This window comes from Hippoglossus stenolepis, chromosome 18, assembly GCF_022539355.2.
Source record: "Hippoglossus stenolepis isolate QCI-W04-F060 chromosome 18, HSTE1.2, whole genome shotgun sequence".
Classification (NCBI taxonomy): domain Eukaryota; kingdom Metazoa; phylum Chordata; class Actinopteri; order Pleuronectiformes; family Pleuronectidae; genus Hippoglossus; species Hippoglossus stenolepis.
The window spans coordinates 18,108,026-18,125,999 of NC_061500.1; the positions used below are offsets into that span (position 1 = coordinate 18,108,026).

Below are 17,974 nucleotides of genomic sequence, written 5' to 3' on the forward strand. Positions count from 1 at the left end.
ACAATGAGGCCATCGATTGTCTTTGACTAAAGGCTTGTTGAAAAAATTCTAGATATTATTTCTCCAGGCTGGGAGACATTCTTTTTTCAGGTTTTCCATTTGTCTACAGAACGAGATACCTCAGACATGCTTTGTGGGATTTTCTTCAAGTGTTCACTTGAACTCAAAGATAAACTGGTGGTCAAAGGTCAACGATGTCACAAAACATACTTTAAAATAATTATGACAAATTTAATAGGATAAATGAAGTGATGACATTTTACATCCTAAGGGTTGAAGGTCAGCTTTATGGTGACGTCAAAATGTTCCATAATTCAACTCCATGACTCAGAAACCGAAGAAAATATTGTGAACCTGGTTCTGATACAGTAAGAAGAATTTTGTTTGTTATATTCAGCACTGGATTAATATATACATGTATAGGTTGCTCTAATACACTCATTCTCAAGAGGGTGCAATTGTATCCTGGGCAGCAGTTATCACCCCTGGGTAAAATCTAGTAGTTTAAATTGTTAAAGCAGCACAAATAATAAAAAAAAACAATGTTATGATCAAATAAAATATACAGTATTGTTCGTTAGAGGAATGTAAACACGCAAATAAAAACTTGTAGCTACAACAAAAACTAGTCAGCTGAGCAGAAAAGTCAAAATGGAAAAGAAAAAGAAAAAAATTGCAATAAATTGAAGCAAAACTACTACAAACGGACGCAAAGTGCCCATGAAGAGATAAAATAAGTCAAAACAGATGAAAAACTACTACAAAAAGAAAACATGAGCACAGGCTACTACTTGATAAAAAGACCAAGTGACACTACTTGCCAGAAACACAAGATGGTACAACGGGGGCTAATATTTGCACTGGGTCAGTAGGATCCCTCCTCTGGGGAACATGAACATCTGCAGAAAATTTCAGAACAATCCATCGGTATTCCACAGTGCAGACAATGGTAGAGAGAGTGCTGGGGTCAGAGGTCAGATTTCCGACTGTCTGAACTAGGAGACAGCAGCACCACTGTATCATGTGTCTAATTCACTGGTGTTAATTATTTCAGCGTTTTTAACACTGTGAACAACACGTAAAAACGAACTGTATACGGCATTTATAAGCAGTATATAAACACTCCTACATAAATAGTTTTTAACACCCTGTGATGTTTTGTAGGCGGTTCAGTATCTTTACACAGTATATAATATAATGTGTACACTGTGTAAAGAGCAAGTTGATGCTTTAAAACTAAATTATATAATATAAAAGATGGAATTATATATGAATCAAAACGTATAAAGAATTCAATAATCAATTTTAAACGTTTATAAACTCATTAATATTATTTTGAAATGTGTCAAAAACCTATGTTATGCTATGTTCTATCATGTATTACTAACTTTTATCTAAGTGCAGATGCTTTAATACTGCAGGACTTTATCCAAAATAAATACATTTTTAAAAGTGTGCTTATATATAACGATTTTCGGCAAAAGATAAATGGAAAACACACTTCACTTAGTCCAAGACCGGTGGTGACACATGTGTTCTGACCTCTCTTCACTGGTCCCCTGACAGTTAACTTTAATATGGGTTACAAGGTAAACTACTATTCAGATATTTGATCAAGTTATATGTAAAGTGCTTTGTCACTACATACTACAATACATGTTAACTTATAAATCAGCTCTTTTCCATAACCACTCTCTGTCCCGAGACATTGGACAAACATCTTCAAACCATTCTCTGATATTCTTTACATCAAAATAGAACCTGAAGCGGTAACTATTCTGTAATATGTTTTGAGCAGCAAGGGAGGGAGGGTGGTGTGTGTGTGTGTGTGTGTGTGTGTGTGTGTGTGTGTGTGTGTGTGTGTGTGTGTGTGTGTGTGTGTGTGTGTGTGTTTATTAATACTGGACAACACGTGTTATATCCTCTCTTGCCTTGTATTTCTTAAATGAAAATGTAGACTGTGTCCTCATGTCGTACAATTAAAACCATTCTTTATTAAAACATACTTGACAAGAAAAGCATTAAAACAAAAAAAATTAACACATTTTACAGTGGATTGTGTTGGACCTGTTGCCAGGCTCCAAGGCTAGCAGTTTCCCCCTATTACCAGTCTTTATGCTATGCTAAGCTAACCAGCTGTTCCCTGTAGCTTCATAATGAGCCGAATAGTGTTGATCTTTTCATCTCACTTGCGAATTTCCCAGAACATCAAACTATTCCGTTTAACTGTAAATAAATCACTTTCATAAATTGTAAATATTTAGATTGTATTTTTATCCAAAAGTGGCAATAATTGCAATAATCTCAAATATAACCAGCAAAATGTTTTGGATATACGTTTCATTAAACAGTGAGGACGTAAAGGCTGCATAACTGCTTTCTTATTGTTAAGCATGAAGGTTACGTAGTTCCAATCTGACTGAACAACATGCAACAGCTTGTTAAATAGAGCTGCTTTAATCGTGGGGTTTTACTTTTTTCCATGCACCCACCGCTGAGTGAAAAAGCAGCTTCCAGTTCAATTTCAAAGGTTGTGTAAAATACTGCAGTTTAAAAATAGGTACAGTAGGTCCTATAAAACCCTCAGCAGTTGTTGTAAAGAGACAGCAGAGGTCGACTGTAGCTCGGACGCGACTGTGGGTGGAGCGTGTGATGGTGCGGACTGTGCTCCTGCTGTGACACTGGTTATTTGGAACAATAATATTGCACTGGTTAAAACTAAAAGCTTCCTGTGTTGGTCCGTCGCCTCAATGGCCGCCAAAGTGACAAAATAAAATGCTACATATTTCTCAAATATATTTCACCTGAAATTTTCCATAGTCAACATCATGATCTTTAGGTAAATAAATAACTCTCAACCATATAGGTCCTACATATACATCTTTACACTATGTACACAGACACATACATGGCTCCGAACGGGGAAACATTCAACTCAGCAGCCAAACGGCTGGAGGGGACAAATGTGTTTGTATTTAAAAGTTGACCCTGCACCCAGTCCACAGCACGACAGTGACTCAATGCAAAGGTCAAAAACAGCTTATTATCCATGGTTACAGAGACTCCCTCAATCTCTGCCCTCAGTTAAAGGCTTTAAAGACAGACTCAAATGTTTTACTTTCTCAGACATGGACAGTATCAGTTTAAAAAGATGTGGTCATCAAAATCCCCAAATGGAGACGCTCTCAGTACAGACACATCGTCCCCGTCCGACTGAAAGCTTTGATACAGTCAAAAATCAAGACACAGGACAAAGGTACCGTTTTGACAAAGGTGGACAGGTGCACGTTGGTTTTCTAAAATCAATGGGAATTTAATCACACGGGTTTGTTTTTACCAACATGACCAAGTGCAATTAAAAAGCTTTAGCCCCCGCCTGCCTCAATTAACGGAGTCATAACTCAGTCAAATCTGAACATACATAATACTCATATATTTAGATTCATTCTGACTGAGATCATTTATCTTCGTATGTCCATCCATCTGCACAGATGTCATCGGGGGAAAAGACGCTCCTGATACCTTCAGGCTGTCTCAGAGTCTAAATACTTGTCTGTTCACTGTTTGGCACATTTACTTTCATCTTTGTCACACACTGACAAAATGTACAGACGTGTGCGTACCTGCACATGCAGTTTACCCTGAAATAAATAAAAAAAAGTGTCATACAGAGGTGTAGCAACATGAGATGGTAACTACAGTATATTTCCATCGTAAACTAGTGCAAAATAACAACAATGAGGTTACGCAGTTGATTAACTACAGTATTAGAGAATGATTTTGGCTTCAGAGGCGGGTTGAAGACATCACAGATCACACAGAGTGGAAACAGACCCACCCGTGCGCAGTGTGGAAGTTGAGCATAAAACAACAGCATATTAACGGAAGAGGACAAGAGGGCACGGCCGCTCCACACATTCATGGGTTTAAAGGACAGCTCACAACTTCTGTCTGCCTTGAACACTATTAATGTGCAAATTTAAACCAATGGCTGCTTATAAAGAGGGACACTATGACAGCTCGTTGCCCCCCTGGTGGTTTGCTACAGTATTGGTCATAAACGCTGCCCCTCTCCATGTTAGTGAATGGGACATGGGTCAAGCTAATAGTCAAAGTACACGTCAAACAAATTTTTCTCAAAAATGGTTTCTGTCATTTTAGGTAGCTCTCATTACACTGTTCAAGTTTCTGATAAGTTTGGCTTTAATTTGTCATTTGATGTGACAAATAATACTCATACTGATCCTGTCCTGAAGGGATGGGGACAAACACAGTCCAGAGACCTTCTCTGTGTATTCAAAAGATGATTTTATGTTCTCAATGCACTGTAAACATTTTTTGCATGAAACACCAACTGTGAATTTGTTCCCCATCACTGGCATAGAAACTATAATCATGAGGAATGATCACTGGAAGAAAAGCTGTTTCATTACCTTATGTATTCACCCGTCTGTTTATTTCTTGGTTGGTTTTTGAGCAAGATTACACAAGAACAACTGAAAAGATTTCCACAAAACCTGGCGGAAGGATTTGGTTTGAGTCGGGGAAGAAGCCATTCAATTTTGGTGCAGATCCGGATCAGGGGGCAGATCCAGAGCGTTTTTTTTCACTTTGTTTAACATTGCAAGATCAACGTTCTTCCACATTTTCACTGATTTCTCAGGGAATAATTCATGGATTTCGATAAAAAGGATCAGGCATGTTTAGAGGACTGATATTTATGACTGTGTGGAATTTGGTGCAGAGTGATATTCTAGTTGCTCAGACAGACTTGAAAAACTTATCCTGTACAAGCAAAGGTGGCATGAGGGGAAAATCTGACAGTTTTGTGCACATTGTGTTTTCAGAGGTGTGAAGAGGCTTCTTCATCTTCTTCTTCGTCCCCTTTGAATGAGAATACACAGTTCAGCTCAGTAGACAGAAGCAACAAAAGTAATGTTTGAGGACACCAGTGATTTCCCCCCACATTTACCACTGAAAGAATCGTCCTTTTCAACTTTCATGCTGAATCACTTCCGGCCAACTCGTCGGCCCATTTGGTAAAAATACTGAAACAAGTCACAGGTCTGTGTGAGTGAAAGTCCTGCCTCCGCCTCCAGCGAGCGTCCAGCCTGAGAGGAAACTCAGGAAACACCAGGTCCATCCTGTTTGATATCGAGCAGAAAGAGCGAGAAGCCGGGGGGAAACACCACACGAGTGTCTACCAGCAGCAGCAGCACATGTGGGAAACTTTAGAGGTATTGCAAGCAGATGGTTATATAAAGGGATTGTTGCTGTGGACTGTACAGAGTTCCGCTTGTTGCTTTAATGGTGCATGCCCTTCCTGCTACTTCTGTGGAGTAAGTGTCTTGTTGGATATTAAGGCCTTGGGCGGCCAGAGGCCACACTGAAAGGGAATTATACTACAGAGTCTCACACTCGGCTCAATGGAAACTGAAGCGAGCAGTTTGACATAAGTGAAGTGAGAGATGAACAGTTTTGTGACCGAGACAAGACGTACTTTCCTCTCTGATACAATGTTGTTTCTGCTCTCAAATTGTGAAAAAAGAATCAAAATGATTTTATCTTTCACCTTTTGTGGCATCTAGCTCTGCAGGTCTGTGCCCAGGCTAAGAGATGTCCGTCTCTGCTTTCACACCAGAACAACAGCTGAGGGGATTCACCAAAAAAAAACTTTTGAAGCTGCTTAACAATGTGTTGAATGACCATGTGGGGTTTTGTGTTTGTCTTGTTTTTTCATTACCTCCAGCAAGGAGGATATGTTTTCGTCTGTGTTTGTCTTTTTGTAGGCAGGATTACACAAAAACTACTGACTGATAGAAGTGGTGTGGGTCAAGAAATAACCCATTAATTCTTGCTGTGCATTCACTTTTCATTTTCTTTAGTGTTTTCCAACATTTTCATTGATTTCTTAGAGAAATAAATCTGGCATGTTCAAGCAACTGATATTTAAGAGTGAGTGCCAGTTGGTGAAGATCCAAATAAAAATTTGGATCTAGTGAATTTAAATGCGGTTTATTAAATGGACTGTTGGCAGAGGTCTACTGAGTGCCTTTCTAATTTCAGTATTTCATATTAAAGCTCTGAATGTTTACGGAGGGAAAAACATAAAGAGACTTACACTCATTTTGCAGTTTATTAGACATGTCCAGGTAAAGCTAATCTAGTCTAATACAAAAGTAAATCCTCCCTTTAAGAAGGTTGTATAGGTTCAGTTGGTTCAGTTTTACAGACGTAGTGATTCACCTGTGCGATCAGTTTGTGATACTATTGAATTGTACAGTGTGATACAGAGAGGAAGCCTATTTCTATTATTTTGTCCACCCCATTTATACCAATGAGGGTTTGTTAATGTCAGAAACAGTTGTGATTTTATGTCAGTGTTGTCTACAGCTTTCTCTGCTGCCCTCAATTGGCTAAAAATAATAATGCTTTAAAAAACAAATGAATCCCCTCTCATTGGGATCATTTCCTCAGTGGAGTCGTTCCATTGAAAAACCGGACAGAGACAGATATCTCACATTCTGGACAATTACAGCAAAGCTCTCTGTACGGATGAATACCACAACAGGTCAAAGTGAAAAATACATACAGAGTTTAGTAATTTGAGAGACCCTAATCTTTATTTCTCACATCTCTTCTTGCCTTCCTTTTCTTTGTGTTTTTGAATTGTGGGGCGACTCTTTCCGCCAGTCAACACTGCGTTTGAAACGTGTCGCTCAGCTGACAGTGGGACAGAAACAGAGGTGAAGGTCATCAGCTCGTTGCCATGGCTGCCCAAAGCCGCGCTCAACTGTTTGAAGATGAGTCGGGCTGCAGTTCGTCCTGAGCTCATGAGTGTGAATGCTTGGGCATGTGTGTGTTCGGGAAGTGGGGAGGGGAAGGGGGGGGGGGTCCCGTTATACGAGAATAATTTAAGGCTTACAATATTTCTCTTAATCCTTCCATTGTCATTTTTCAATAGTTAGTGACGTATCCTATAAAAAGTATTACTGTAAAAGAGTCATGCTACAGAATCGTCTTTTGTTCGCTGGATCCCACTTGGCCTGATTAGTCCACTCCTCCTGAACAGATCCCTTAGTATCCTTCCTTCCCTTTTCTCCTATCCTCATTCTCTCCTGACCCAATCAGTGTGTTGTGTCTGCTACATCCCTCACCTATCTCTGATTTCTAAAATACAACCTCTCCCTGCACTTCTTCCCACTTCCTCTCCCCCTCTTCATCCCACCTTTGACTCGTCCAGAGATCATGGTGGCCCAGGCCTCTGACACCTCAGCCCCTCATTCGAATCATTTAGGGCCGAGTAGCCCTCCGCTGCCCTCCTTGGTGCTCCCGCTGCGGCCCCAGCACCCTGCAGCTATACTCATACTTCTCTGGGCTCCTGCCGGGACCCCCCGATCGCGCTCCATCTCGCACTGGCTCAGTGTACGCTCAGTCCGGCCCGGCTGGCTGGGGGAGGCCGAGCCAGCTCCCCCAGGCTGCTGAGAGGAGATGGTGCGAAAGATGTGGTTGCGTTTACGGAGGAAGTCGCCTCCGGCTGCACCCAGGCCGAAGCTGCTCTTGCGGAGGACCATGCGGGTGCTGGCGGGCTTGGCGGGACGAGACCTCTGGTTGTACTCCAGCTGGGACAGGTGGGCAGCATAGCCGTCCGAGATGAACTGGAAGAAACATGATCAGTCAGCTTTGGTTTTATAATCCCTACAGACAGCTAGAAAACCACCAATACACACGATAATAATTTTAAAAAAAACTTATAATAACTCATATCCTGTCAAAAACAGATTATAATAACAGTGTGGTCACACAAGTACTACACACATTACTCATCACCCCTCAGATTAATCCTCTGACCCTTTGGAGGGGCCCTGCTGGGAAACATTCCACCTTACAGGAGTACATTATTTATTAGTAACTCGTCCTCAGTCTAAGCACCCATTACACTGCTAAGCTCCTATCTCATGTTCCAGCTGCACATTTGATTTTCCTTTGTCATGGGAGTCAAAAAAGTCCCAGATGTTTATTAATAATTTATATTTGAAATGGTTAAAGGCCTCTAGTCATGCTCTCACTGTCTGCTGCGTTGTTCTGCAGTAAATGTGAGCACATGAATGTGACTTCCTGACAGGATTTATTCCTAACCTGACACTGCTGCTGCATTTTCTTTGTGGGTCTTCCCACGATGTAGATATTGAACGGAGGCAGCCCGATAGACGTGTACACCGAGATGTCCTTGGTGGAGCCGTAGGCTGCAAAGATCCTCATGTGGGCCTGATTAGAGAGGAAGGTCCGATTTTAGAGACTTTCAAGTGATTATAATTATATCACTGCATCAGACGCACACCGCCACGCCTCTCTTACCTCGTTGATGAGGGATTTGAGGAAGTTGGCCTTGTGTCGCAAGGGGTCGTGAACCAGGCCGTCGCAGAAGGAGACGATGCCGTGAGGAAAGTTGTGCTGAGAGAGCCAGGCCACCACGCGCTGCTTCTGCATGTCAGGACGACCCGTTACATACACTATCAAATAGCCCAGGTCCTGCCAATACCTGGAAATGATAAAGATGATTATGAGTTCATGCTGAGAGGAATGGATTCAACAAGAGCAATTTAATGATATCTTGATTTGTGTAGCACCATTCATGCAGCGTACATACAATGAACAGCATTCAAGTGATTTTAAAAAGAGAAGTCCTCATTCATTCTGATGAGTAATCACTAATATATGAGAGTACAGTTATGCCATGCTTTTTGAATTCTAAAAGATACAGGTCTCCAGTGTTTGAGAAGTTGTGTGATGTGATCTTTAATTTTTTTGGAAAGTTTTTTGTAATTATTTTAAGAGGGAATTGGAATATCTGACCAATTGGTAACAAAAGCATTTCTATTCATTCTTAGTCAGAAATGCTCTGATTTAAGCACTACACCTAAGATGAAAAAACTGTTTAGCTAGATGTGAGTCAAAAATCACCCCAAGACCAAATCTGTTTGGAGAGAGAGAGCAAAACAAAGAAAATGCATCTCATCCCTTTGTATATCAGAGTCTCTTATTTTGAGTATTTATTTTACTCATCCAAATAAGACAGTAATCAAAGAATGACAACAGATAATCCTGAACCATCTGAATAACAGTGATTACTGTGACTGATAATCTTGCCCAGATGAAGTATGTACAAAGAAAAAGAACGGGGCCCAAATTGCTTCCTTGAGGAACTCCATGATCAATATCAAGCTTAAAATATTGTTACATTTTGCATCAGCAACACACATCGACTGCAGATTTACAGTCTCCCCTACAGGGAGTCCTGATCCTTACCTCACCACATCCACAGCTCCAGCTCGAACCTTTGGGTCGCTGCCCATGATAGACACACTGGCAGCAAATGACCCGTCAATACTGAACACTACAAACTCTGTCCCCCGTGGTAAAATCGTTAGATAACTGTCTGCAGATGTGTGGTCACCCCTGGTAGAGAAACAGCAAAAGGGTGGAAGAGAGAGATGGAAAAGAAAAGTTAAGATCAAATATCAGTGGCCACATCTCCTGCTGGGCCCAGGACGGCCTGCACTCTTTGTGGCCATACAAATTATTGATACCACCACAACCCAAAGGTTGTTGTCTGTGGAAGCTGCTGGAGTACTCTGAACCTATTTTCATGTTTATAGAAGCAGCTTTAGTTGTTGTGCTTTGTAACATGGGAGTGTTCTCTTGACAGAGCCATTAGAAGATGGGTTGACTGTGGTCTTAACAGGATACATAGTCAGCAGCAGAAATTTTAGTCTGTCGTCATCACCTACATGGGTTGCATCTACCTGACATTGATTGGTTTGTAGATGGGCGTGAATCTGACTTGTTGTCCCCTCGCCTATTGTATTCGCTAACTTTGTTGAATTAAGTGCATCAAAACAGTCGACTTCCCCTCCGCTTCCTCTTCATTTTCTCCTTCTATTGTTTAATGCTGTTGCACCTTCCTGCAATTGGTCCAAAAGTCCAAACAATACCCCAAAAAATTACATTCTGCAAATGATTGGAATTTTTTTTTTTTTTATGTGAAATAACAATGATTTATCGTACCTGACCACCATTTTGACAGGATACACGCCAACAGTCAGCTTTTTGCTCTCAGGGATGACATAAGAGACACGTCCACTGCTGTTAGTGAGCTCTGTGTTAAAGCACACCCACTCTCCAGAGGGAGGCTGGGTCATTATGTGGATGTCAATCTGCAAGAAAAAGAAAACCACAAAGATCTTTTCAGCACAACTCTGAATTGCTGAATGACCTTAATGACACAGACGATGACTTGATGACATAACTGGTGTTTTTTTTTCTGGTTCATCACAGCTGAGTGTGTCATTACCTTCTCTCCGGTGAGGGTAACCATGTCCAGAGGGCCGTACATGAAACGACCCGTCACCATCTGGGCTCCGTCCTCCGTGAACACAGCGTCGTTCACGCGATGGTTCGCTGTCACGTTCTGAGACAAAGAAGAGGGCAAAACAGGGAGCACAGCTGGGTTTTCAAACTTTTACCTTTCCAGTTTCATTCATTCATTCATTCTTTCTTAAAACGCATCTTTTTACTGACTTAACAAACTCAATCCCAAATTAATTCATAATTTATTCATAATTTCATTTATAATTTACACTATATAAATGTAGAACAAAGTATTAAGATACTTTATTTACTAATACTGCAATATTTCTGAAAGCAAACCTATATCCTTTGATCATCTCAACACGAACAGTTTACGAATGTAATAAATGAAAAAAGTAAAAATGTATTAAAAATGTACTCCTCTATATTTAAGATAAGACAAGATATCAAAACATTATATAAGATAAGGGGTTATTTGCATGTTACAGCAGTACAGAGAAATGGTCAAGAGGAAAGAAAAAAAACAAATACGGATATATTTAAATAAACCTATAACTTATAAATAAGTATAAAATTCTCTAATTTCCCTAATACTTTGTATTCTCTTTGATAAGCAATGGGAGTACTGTAGGAGTTAACTAAATGAGAAAAAAAGGTTATGAAGTAGTTCTGTATTTTCTCTTCGTCCAGAACATTCTCTTTAGGAGTTGCATTAGAAACACACACAGCTCTTACTCTAATCTTAACGTGAGTCCTCTTGCGGAGCCACTTCTCACGAGGCTTGGATGGAGTGAATTCAGTCACTTCTTTGCCGTCCAGCTCCAAAATACTGGAGTTCTCATGTCTCATCACCTTTAAAGAAAAGGATCAAAGTACACATCACACATACAATTTTCTCAGAGATGGTTTCTGTCTCTTTAGGTAGTTCCCATCACACTGAAGTTCAATAGTTTGTACTTAGTTTTGATTAGTTATTTGATATTATAAGAAATGGGGTGAAATGTCATGATTAACAGCTGAGATTATATAGATAAAACTGCACACGGACTATCTAATCACTATATCTCCAATATTATCAAAACTAGGATAAGACTCAAACTGACATGTTAATATTAGCTGCATGTAAACATATTCACTGTCAGCTGCTGGTAGCACTAGTCAGAGGACACCAAAGTCAGTTAGTTTCACTGTCGGTCTGGAAACATGAATGTCTTGTAGATCGTGTAGATGAGATATTTCACTGGATAACTGAAAATTATGGACCTACTCAAAAATGTCCCTCAAGGGGCTAATCCTTCTATTAAAAACAATAATCTGTGAAAAACTTCTGTCCAATAGTTTTCGAGACATTCCTCTAAAAATCTAAATTATAAAAATTCATGAGATCACCAAAGTCACTATGATTCATCTACTGAGGAATATTACTGTCTACCCAATGCCATGGCAATCCACCCTCAGGTTGTGAGCTTAATAATTCAGGGCCATAGCAATGGACCAACTTTCCCATCACAAGAATCACGTCATTAGCATGTGACAACTTGAAATGCCTAGGCGTTAACACATTTTCAAATTTTAGGATCAGAAATGTATATCTCTATGACTCTATGTACCTGTCTGAGCAGGAAGGAGACCACATCTGTAGACTCCCAGTAGGAGGCATGGAAGAGATGAGGCAGAGCCACTGTTGGAAACGCTGTCAGGGCATCGGGACAGTACAGGGCGTAGTCCATCCTCTTCCCGCCCCACCACCGAGATGCAACTGCAGGAGACAGGGAACAAGGAGGAGGTGGACAACAGACAGAGTTTAGGAATCAGTGCAATCCAATATCGTGATCTCTCTCTTTTCACTGCAAATCTGCTCATGTAGAGATAAACAGTTCAGGATGGTCATAAACTGAATGAAGTAGAAGAACAGCACAGTATCAAGGGTTTCACTAGGAGGCACTAGAATCCAAACTAGGAATAAAAACAAACAGTAGTTAGTTGTAAAGAGGTTTAAAACACACACTCGCGAGAGGACATCAGCTCAAACTCTATGAGAGGCTTTGTTCTCATGGGACTGAGCTGAGGGAGAAGTCACACAAGAAGGATTTGCGGGTCTCATGTGTGATTTTTGGAAACAGGGCTACTGAGGAGGACTATGCCAGAGAAGGAGGGAAAAACACTCAGGGAATGAGGATGGAGCCTAGCGTCCTCCCCTCATGTCCTTGCACTACAGCTCCCAGGATACCTTGCTCAATGTTCTTCAGCACCCTAGGTGACGGCGGGGCCGAGCCGATGTCTGTGATGTTAGACGTGACATCGCTGAGGTCAAAGGTCATGTCAGAGCTCATGTCAGAGCTAAGGTCCAAGCTCTGCTCAGACTCCACACCGTTGGGCCTCGGGATCACCTGACGGATTTTGTTGCGCAACCGACGGGTCGAGTTCCGAGAGATTAATTTATTGTAGGGCAGAGCCAGGTGGGACAGCAGACTGGGCCTTTTAGTGAGGGTCACTTTGTGTGCTGAGGGATGATTGGAGGGAGGAAATGAACACATCAACATATAGACATTCACCTCGTGGACCAAAGCTTGGGTTAGACTCAGGAGGTTACAGGTCAACTTACTCGTGGCGATGTTGGAGGCGGTGTAAGAGTCGGCTAAGCCGGACACCTGGCTGGCTATGCTGGCCTCGCTGGCCCTGCGGTTGCAGCGAAGGTGAGGGACCCCTGGTGACGTGGACAATGGATACTGGCCATCGACGAAATTATGTGAGTGAAGAGAATCCGCTGCAGAGATTGAAGAAAAGCATTAGAGTCATATTATCCACTGCAACCAGAATGTAGTGAAAAGTAGTGAATTTAACTAATAACTAATATTTCCACCCACTCAGGGGCATTGGAAGAAAGTTGTGAATACAAATCACCATGTTGATATGACAATGTACTGCGATTAATCAATTAGTTGATTTAGAGAAAGTAGTAATTTTTCAAAATAAAATTGTAAAAAGTTAAGATCTTCTTACATTAACAATAAATTGAATATCTTTAGGTTTTAGACTCTTAGTTGGAAAAAACAAGCAAACTGAAGATGTGACTGTGGCTTCTGAGTAATGGTGAATAATTATGTGATTACTTTATTATTGAGAAAATTGTTGGCATATTAATGAATAATATTAATATAAATATGAGTGTAAAGTAAATTGTCAGTCTTTCATCTCTGTTTTTGGTCTCTACCAACTCCTGGTCTCTGTGTCTGTCTGCTGTCTGCTGTTGGGCAGGTAGTGTACAGTGGGGTTTTAAGGCTTTTCTTCTGAAAACAGCCTCTGCTGAGAACAACACTGTGAGAGTGAACCAGAAGAAACGTTTTTTGCACTGTCACCAGACCAGCAGTTTGCAGTCTTAGTGTTGATCATATTTCCTAAAATATGTTCCTCTTTCCAGCTTTATCCAACCAAATAGAAATGATGGCTATACTATGTAAATAAGACTCAAACCAGGAAGCAGTAGATAGATAAAAGTGATAAAGAAACAAACAGGGCTGACAGACCCATATATAACACCAAGACAAAGCTAAATGAAACCCACTCTCTGCGTGGAGCTGTGAGGTTTGCCAGTTGAGAACGGGCACAGGGATGGACGTCTCATTGACGTTGCTTTCTTGCCAGCGTTGGGGCCCCATACCAGCAGTATCCATCAGAAGCTGAGGGTTACTCTGCACAGTCTCCACTAGAAAAACAGATTGAAGAAGAGAGAAAGAGAAAAGAGTGTTCAGACATGATTTACATTGCAATAACTTGGTGATGATGTATGTGGGTGTGCGTGGACTCACCCAAGAGAGCTGAGTGTCCATCACCCAGAGGAAAGCGCTGATAGCGGGGAACACTTAAGGGAGGCAGCAGGTAGAACCTCTTGTCCAGGAGAGGCTCGAGGCGCGAGGCCGAGGGGTCGGCCGGGTGAAACAGGTTGTGAACCTGCTGACAGGCTGGACGCAGAGCCGACACTGGAGCGGAGAACCAAACACAAGAGGAGTGAGGCTCAGCAGACACTGTTTGTTTTTAATTCATCGTGTCCATTGTGATAGAAAACACTTTATTTGGCCTTTCTGCACAACTACAACCTGTGGCTTTACGTTCACACTCTACTGTAGAGAACAAGAGACCAACACAGGGAACGTGAGCATGAAGCTCTCACTAGCTTCTGTTCCAATAAAGTATATTCCTCCATGTTGACAAGTAGAGAGAGAGAGAGAGTGCAGCTCTTTATGGACAGAAATGACCACCCTGCGATTGTAGTGGTGGTCACCAGTGCAGTTTCAGTCTAAATTCAGTTTTTCCAGATTCATATGGGGTTTGAAGTCTCGGAAGACTGACTTAAGATCTGTTCGAGAGGCAAACAACATGTTTCGTGAGTCCACCATGACCTTGACCTTTCTCTGAACCTAATCAGTTAATCTGTTCATCTAAGAGAACATTTGTGCCAAATTTGAAAGGACTCCCTCAAGGAGTTCTTAAAATATAGTTTTCATAAGAATAGCATGGACAGCCAGAAAACATAAAGACTCGGTGCCTGTGTATTTGTCTTGTCTCTCTCATGGTGTCTTCTTTTATTTTAAGTTCAGAAATATGACCTTTAGCCACTGATATGTACTTTCTCCCCCAAACAGGGGAGAAAAAACGTTGCTCACCATCTAACGAGGGCACCACAGTCTTCCTCAGTGCGAGCACCAGCCCCAGAGGTGAGCCGAAGAGGAAGAAGTCAGTCACCTCGAAGTCAAACTTTCCCAAGGAGCCTCCCTCTAACATGGTGCTGTTGCTGGAGCGCCGTGATCCGGGCTCCCCGTGGAGCACGCTGGAGTGAAGACTGCTCAGAGAGGAGGGATTCATACAATCAGTGTTCATTATTGTTTTACTGCCTGCGTGCATCTGTGAAGCTCCTGATTATTGATTATACAAAACAGAAATAAATTTAACTAAAACTAACAGTCTTCGTCAAAGGACAAATGTCAAAATGAACCCAGCACACATCGGCTGAAACCTGCTGGAGAGCTTGTGACATTCGTGTCCATTCCTGTGTCTCACCTGGACAGGAAGGCTTGGTGGTGTTTGATGGTGTCCAGCTCGTACGTGGACGAGTCGCTGCGCTTGCGTGGAAGTTTCTTGGCATCGTCGGGCCCCGAGCAGCGAGGGATGTCTATGTTGCTGCGGCTGAGATGGCGGCTTCCCTCGAGGGACGGCGAAGACGGAGAGACGCTGTTTATGATAATACCTGGAGAGAGGAGGTCTGTGTCCTGAGAGACAGGGATGGAGAGAGAACAGAGAAATCATGGTCAGGCCTGGATTATGTAAGTAAATGGTATTTTTACTTTTATTTTTTTTACAGTTTTATGTGTTTTTACATATTTAGCCATGTTAGCTGTATTAATCCAAGACATGTCCACCACTTTCAGTTCAGACTGAAAACTATTGGATTAATAGTAATAATAATTTAACAATAATTAGTAATTAATAATAACATGTATTTCACACTCTGCTCTCTGCAGGTGTCTGTCTACCCAAACAACCCTGTTTAAAAGCAGGGCAGAGATCTGGCTTTTCATTTCTAATCCCTTAAAATAAATAGAGTTTCATTGTCTGGAAATATTGTGATTATTATTTATTGATTAATATGTTTCACATGCCTATGTGTTGTGTTGCATTTGTTTAATACTTTATTGGTTATGTGTTGTGCTGTTAACACCGTTGCTGGACCGACAAACTGATCTCACAGCCCATTGGCTATCGTCTGCTGACGAATTAGCCTCTGGGGGCAACAGCCAATCTTCGAAGGCCTCCTGTGTAAACAGAGGATATCTGGGACAAACTTCTCTAGACTCAGTTCACAGTCCAACTAGTTTCTTTTATCACACATGACTGAAACGTTTCTCCACACAAAACACCAACAGCAACACTATTTGTAGGAGTTTTAGGTCCAGGCTACATTTTGGCTGATGTACCTGCACACTGATGGTGCTGCCCCGTCTGCTGCTGTTTTGACTCTCTGACACCGTCACCGAGCTGCTGCACAGAGCATCAAATCCCAGGATACCACCGACACAGTCGCCAATGACACACACCTGCATTAGAAAACACAGCACGGACATGAATGAACACAGCTTCTCATGCACATGCACCAACAAACCACTGAGGCCCAAATGGATATAGATACAGAAGAATGAATAACCTTCAGGTGACAAACTGACCTGGCCATTAAAAGACGCCCCATCTGGAGACTTGATGAAGTCACTATAGACCTGATTGGCTCGTAAGATGACGGATGCTACAGCGTCTTGATACTGTGGAGCAGAGGTAGCCAGGAGAGGCAGAGCAGCCAGGGGGATGTGGTCCTGACTGCTGGAGAGGCAGCTCTCGTCGTAGCTGTAGGGGCTCAGGCTGCAGCACACAGAGGACACAATATTACTAAAATGATAATGTCTGCACAGCAGGTTGTGCTTACATTACAGGAGATTATTTAAACACTGCTGAATACTCGAGACGATCGCTCACTTGGAGACCAGGGAGAATGCGTCGACACACACAGCAGGGCAGGGGACCATCCGGATGGCGAGGCGGCCCAGCGCTGCAGGGTAATGGACCCGCATCACGGTCTCAAAAGCCCCAGTCAGCGTGTTTACATCTGCCTGCTTGCTGCTCTGATCACCTGCAGACAAACAAGAACACATTCTGGCTCAGTGAATCCCAAAACATGTGGCCCTTAAAAAGAAAGGAACATTATTCTTTGTTTCAAGAATTCATTTGTCAAAAAACTTGATGGTTTCATTTAGAATAGTTTACGAGGCCCAATGAGGTCAAATGAACTGATATTTAATAAGATAGATTTGTAATAAATTTAATACAAATAAATGACATAGAAAAAAAACAAATGTGTGCATAAATGTTTTACCATTACCATACTGTTATCTATCATGTAAACCATCAGGTTTACACATTAAAAAGGTCCTGAATAATTATAAAACAATTAATAGTTCATCAATTACTCGTTTAACAGAAAATGAATCCTACCAATTTTTATAATCTCTCTTTTGCGACTGTGAAGTCAGTTTTTTGGTGTTTTTGACTGTTAATAAAATGTCTATGTCACTTGTGTTTTTTCAAAGTTTTTCACTATTATTTATTAACTGCACTATTGAAAATGAAGAGGATAATAGTTGAAGACTGAGACCGGACCCACTTGGAGCAGTAAGGACATTTTTTCTACAGATTATAGATCAATAGTTTCTGATTCTGAATATATTTGGGATTTAAGTACAGTGAGTTAAAGTTACAGAGTTTAAATTCATAATTTTTAGCATGTCTAAAGCAAAACTGTTATTAACAGTGATATAGGACTTTGTTGGCGCTGTACCAGAGCCAGTGTCCAGGATGTTTCCTCCGTGCAGGACCAGAATGAGGACATGGATTTTGGACGGCTGCAGACACTGCTGAGACGAACAATCCTGAAAGTAAGACGACAGGAGACACAGAGACGGGAAAACCGTGGAGAAAACAAATGGAAAGTAGGTTAAGAGGGAGTGGGAGAATACAGGAGGAGCACGGAGGGGAGTGAGCGACATGCAGGGGAAAGAAC

General features: G+C 41.5%; 1 protein-coding gene across 6 annotated transcripts in view; it reads right to left on the bottom strand.

Annotated features, from left to right (window-relative positions):
* Positions 1-1,974: 1,974 nt before the first annotated feature.
* The window catches only part of LOC118125757 (membrane-associated phosphatidylinositol transfer protein 2), a 55,376-nt gene continuing 39,376 nt past the window's right edge, over positions 1,975-17,974 (bottom strand). For 4 of the 6 annotated variants that reach the window (XM_035184702.2, XM_047344544.1, XM_035184703.2 and 1 more), the window contains 18 exons: positions 17,753-17,843; positions 16,894-17,047; positions 16,590-16,779; positions 16,344-16,463; positions 15,430-15,638; positions 15,036-15,211; positions 14,181-14,351; positions 13,937-14,077; positions 12,977-13,138; positions 12,602-12,874; positions 11,982-12,130; positions 11,107-11,223; positions 10,355-10,471; positions 10,069-10,217; positions 9,310-9,459; positions 8,359-8,542; positions 8,140-8,268; positions 1,975-7,658 (listed from right to left, as the gene is read on the bottom strand). In XM_035184702.2, coding sequence (XP_035040593.2) covers positions 7,290-7,658; positions 8,140-8,268; positions 8,359-8,542; positions 9,310-9,459; positions 10,069-10,217; positions 10,355-10,471; positions 11,107-11,223; positions 11,982-12,130; positions 12,602-12,874; positions 12,977-13,138; positions 13,937-14,077; positions 14,181-14,351; positions 15,036-15,211; positions 15,430-15,638; positions 16,344-16,463; positions 16,590-16,779; positions 16,894-17,047; positions 17,753-17,843 — 3,051 coding nt within the window. In that variant the 3' untranslated portion in view covers positions 1,975-7,289. The remainder of the gene's footprint in view (positions 7,659-8,139; positions 8,269-8,358; positions 8,543-9,309; positions 9,460-10,068; positions 10,218-10,354; positions 10,472-11,106; positions 11,224-11,981; positions 12,131-12,601; positions 12,875-12,976; positions 13,139-13,936; positions 14,078-14,180; positions 14,352-15,035; positions 15,212-15,429; positions 15,639-16,343; positions 16,464-16,589; positions 16,780-16,893; positions 17,048-17,752; positions 17,844-17,974) is intronic. The other 2 variants (XM_035184706.2, XM_047344545.1) reach the window with 1 other exon arrangement.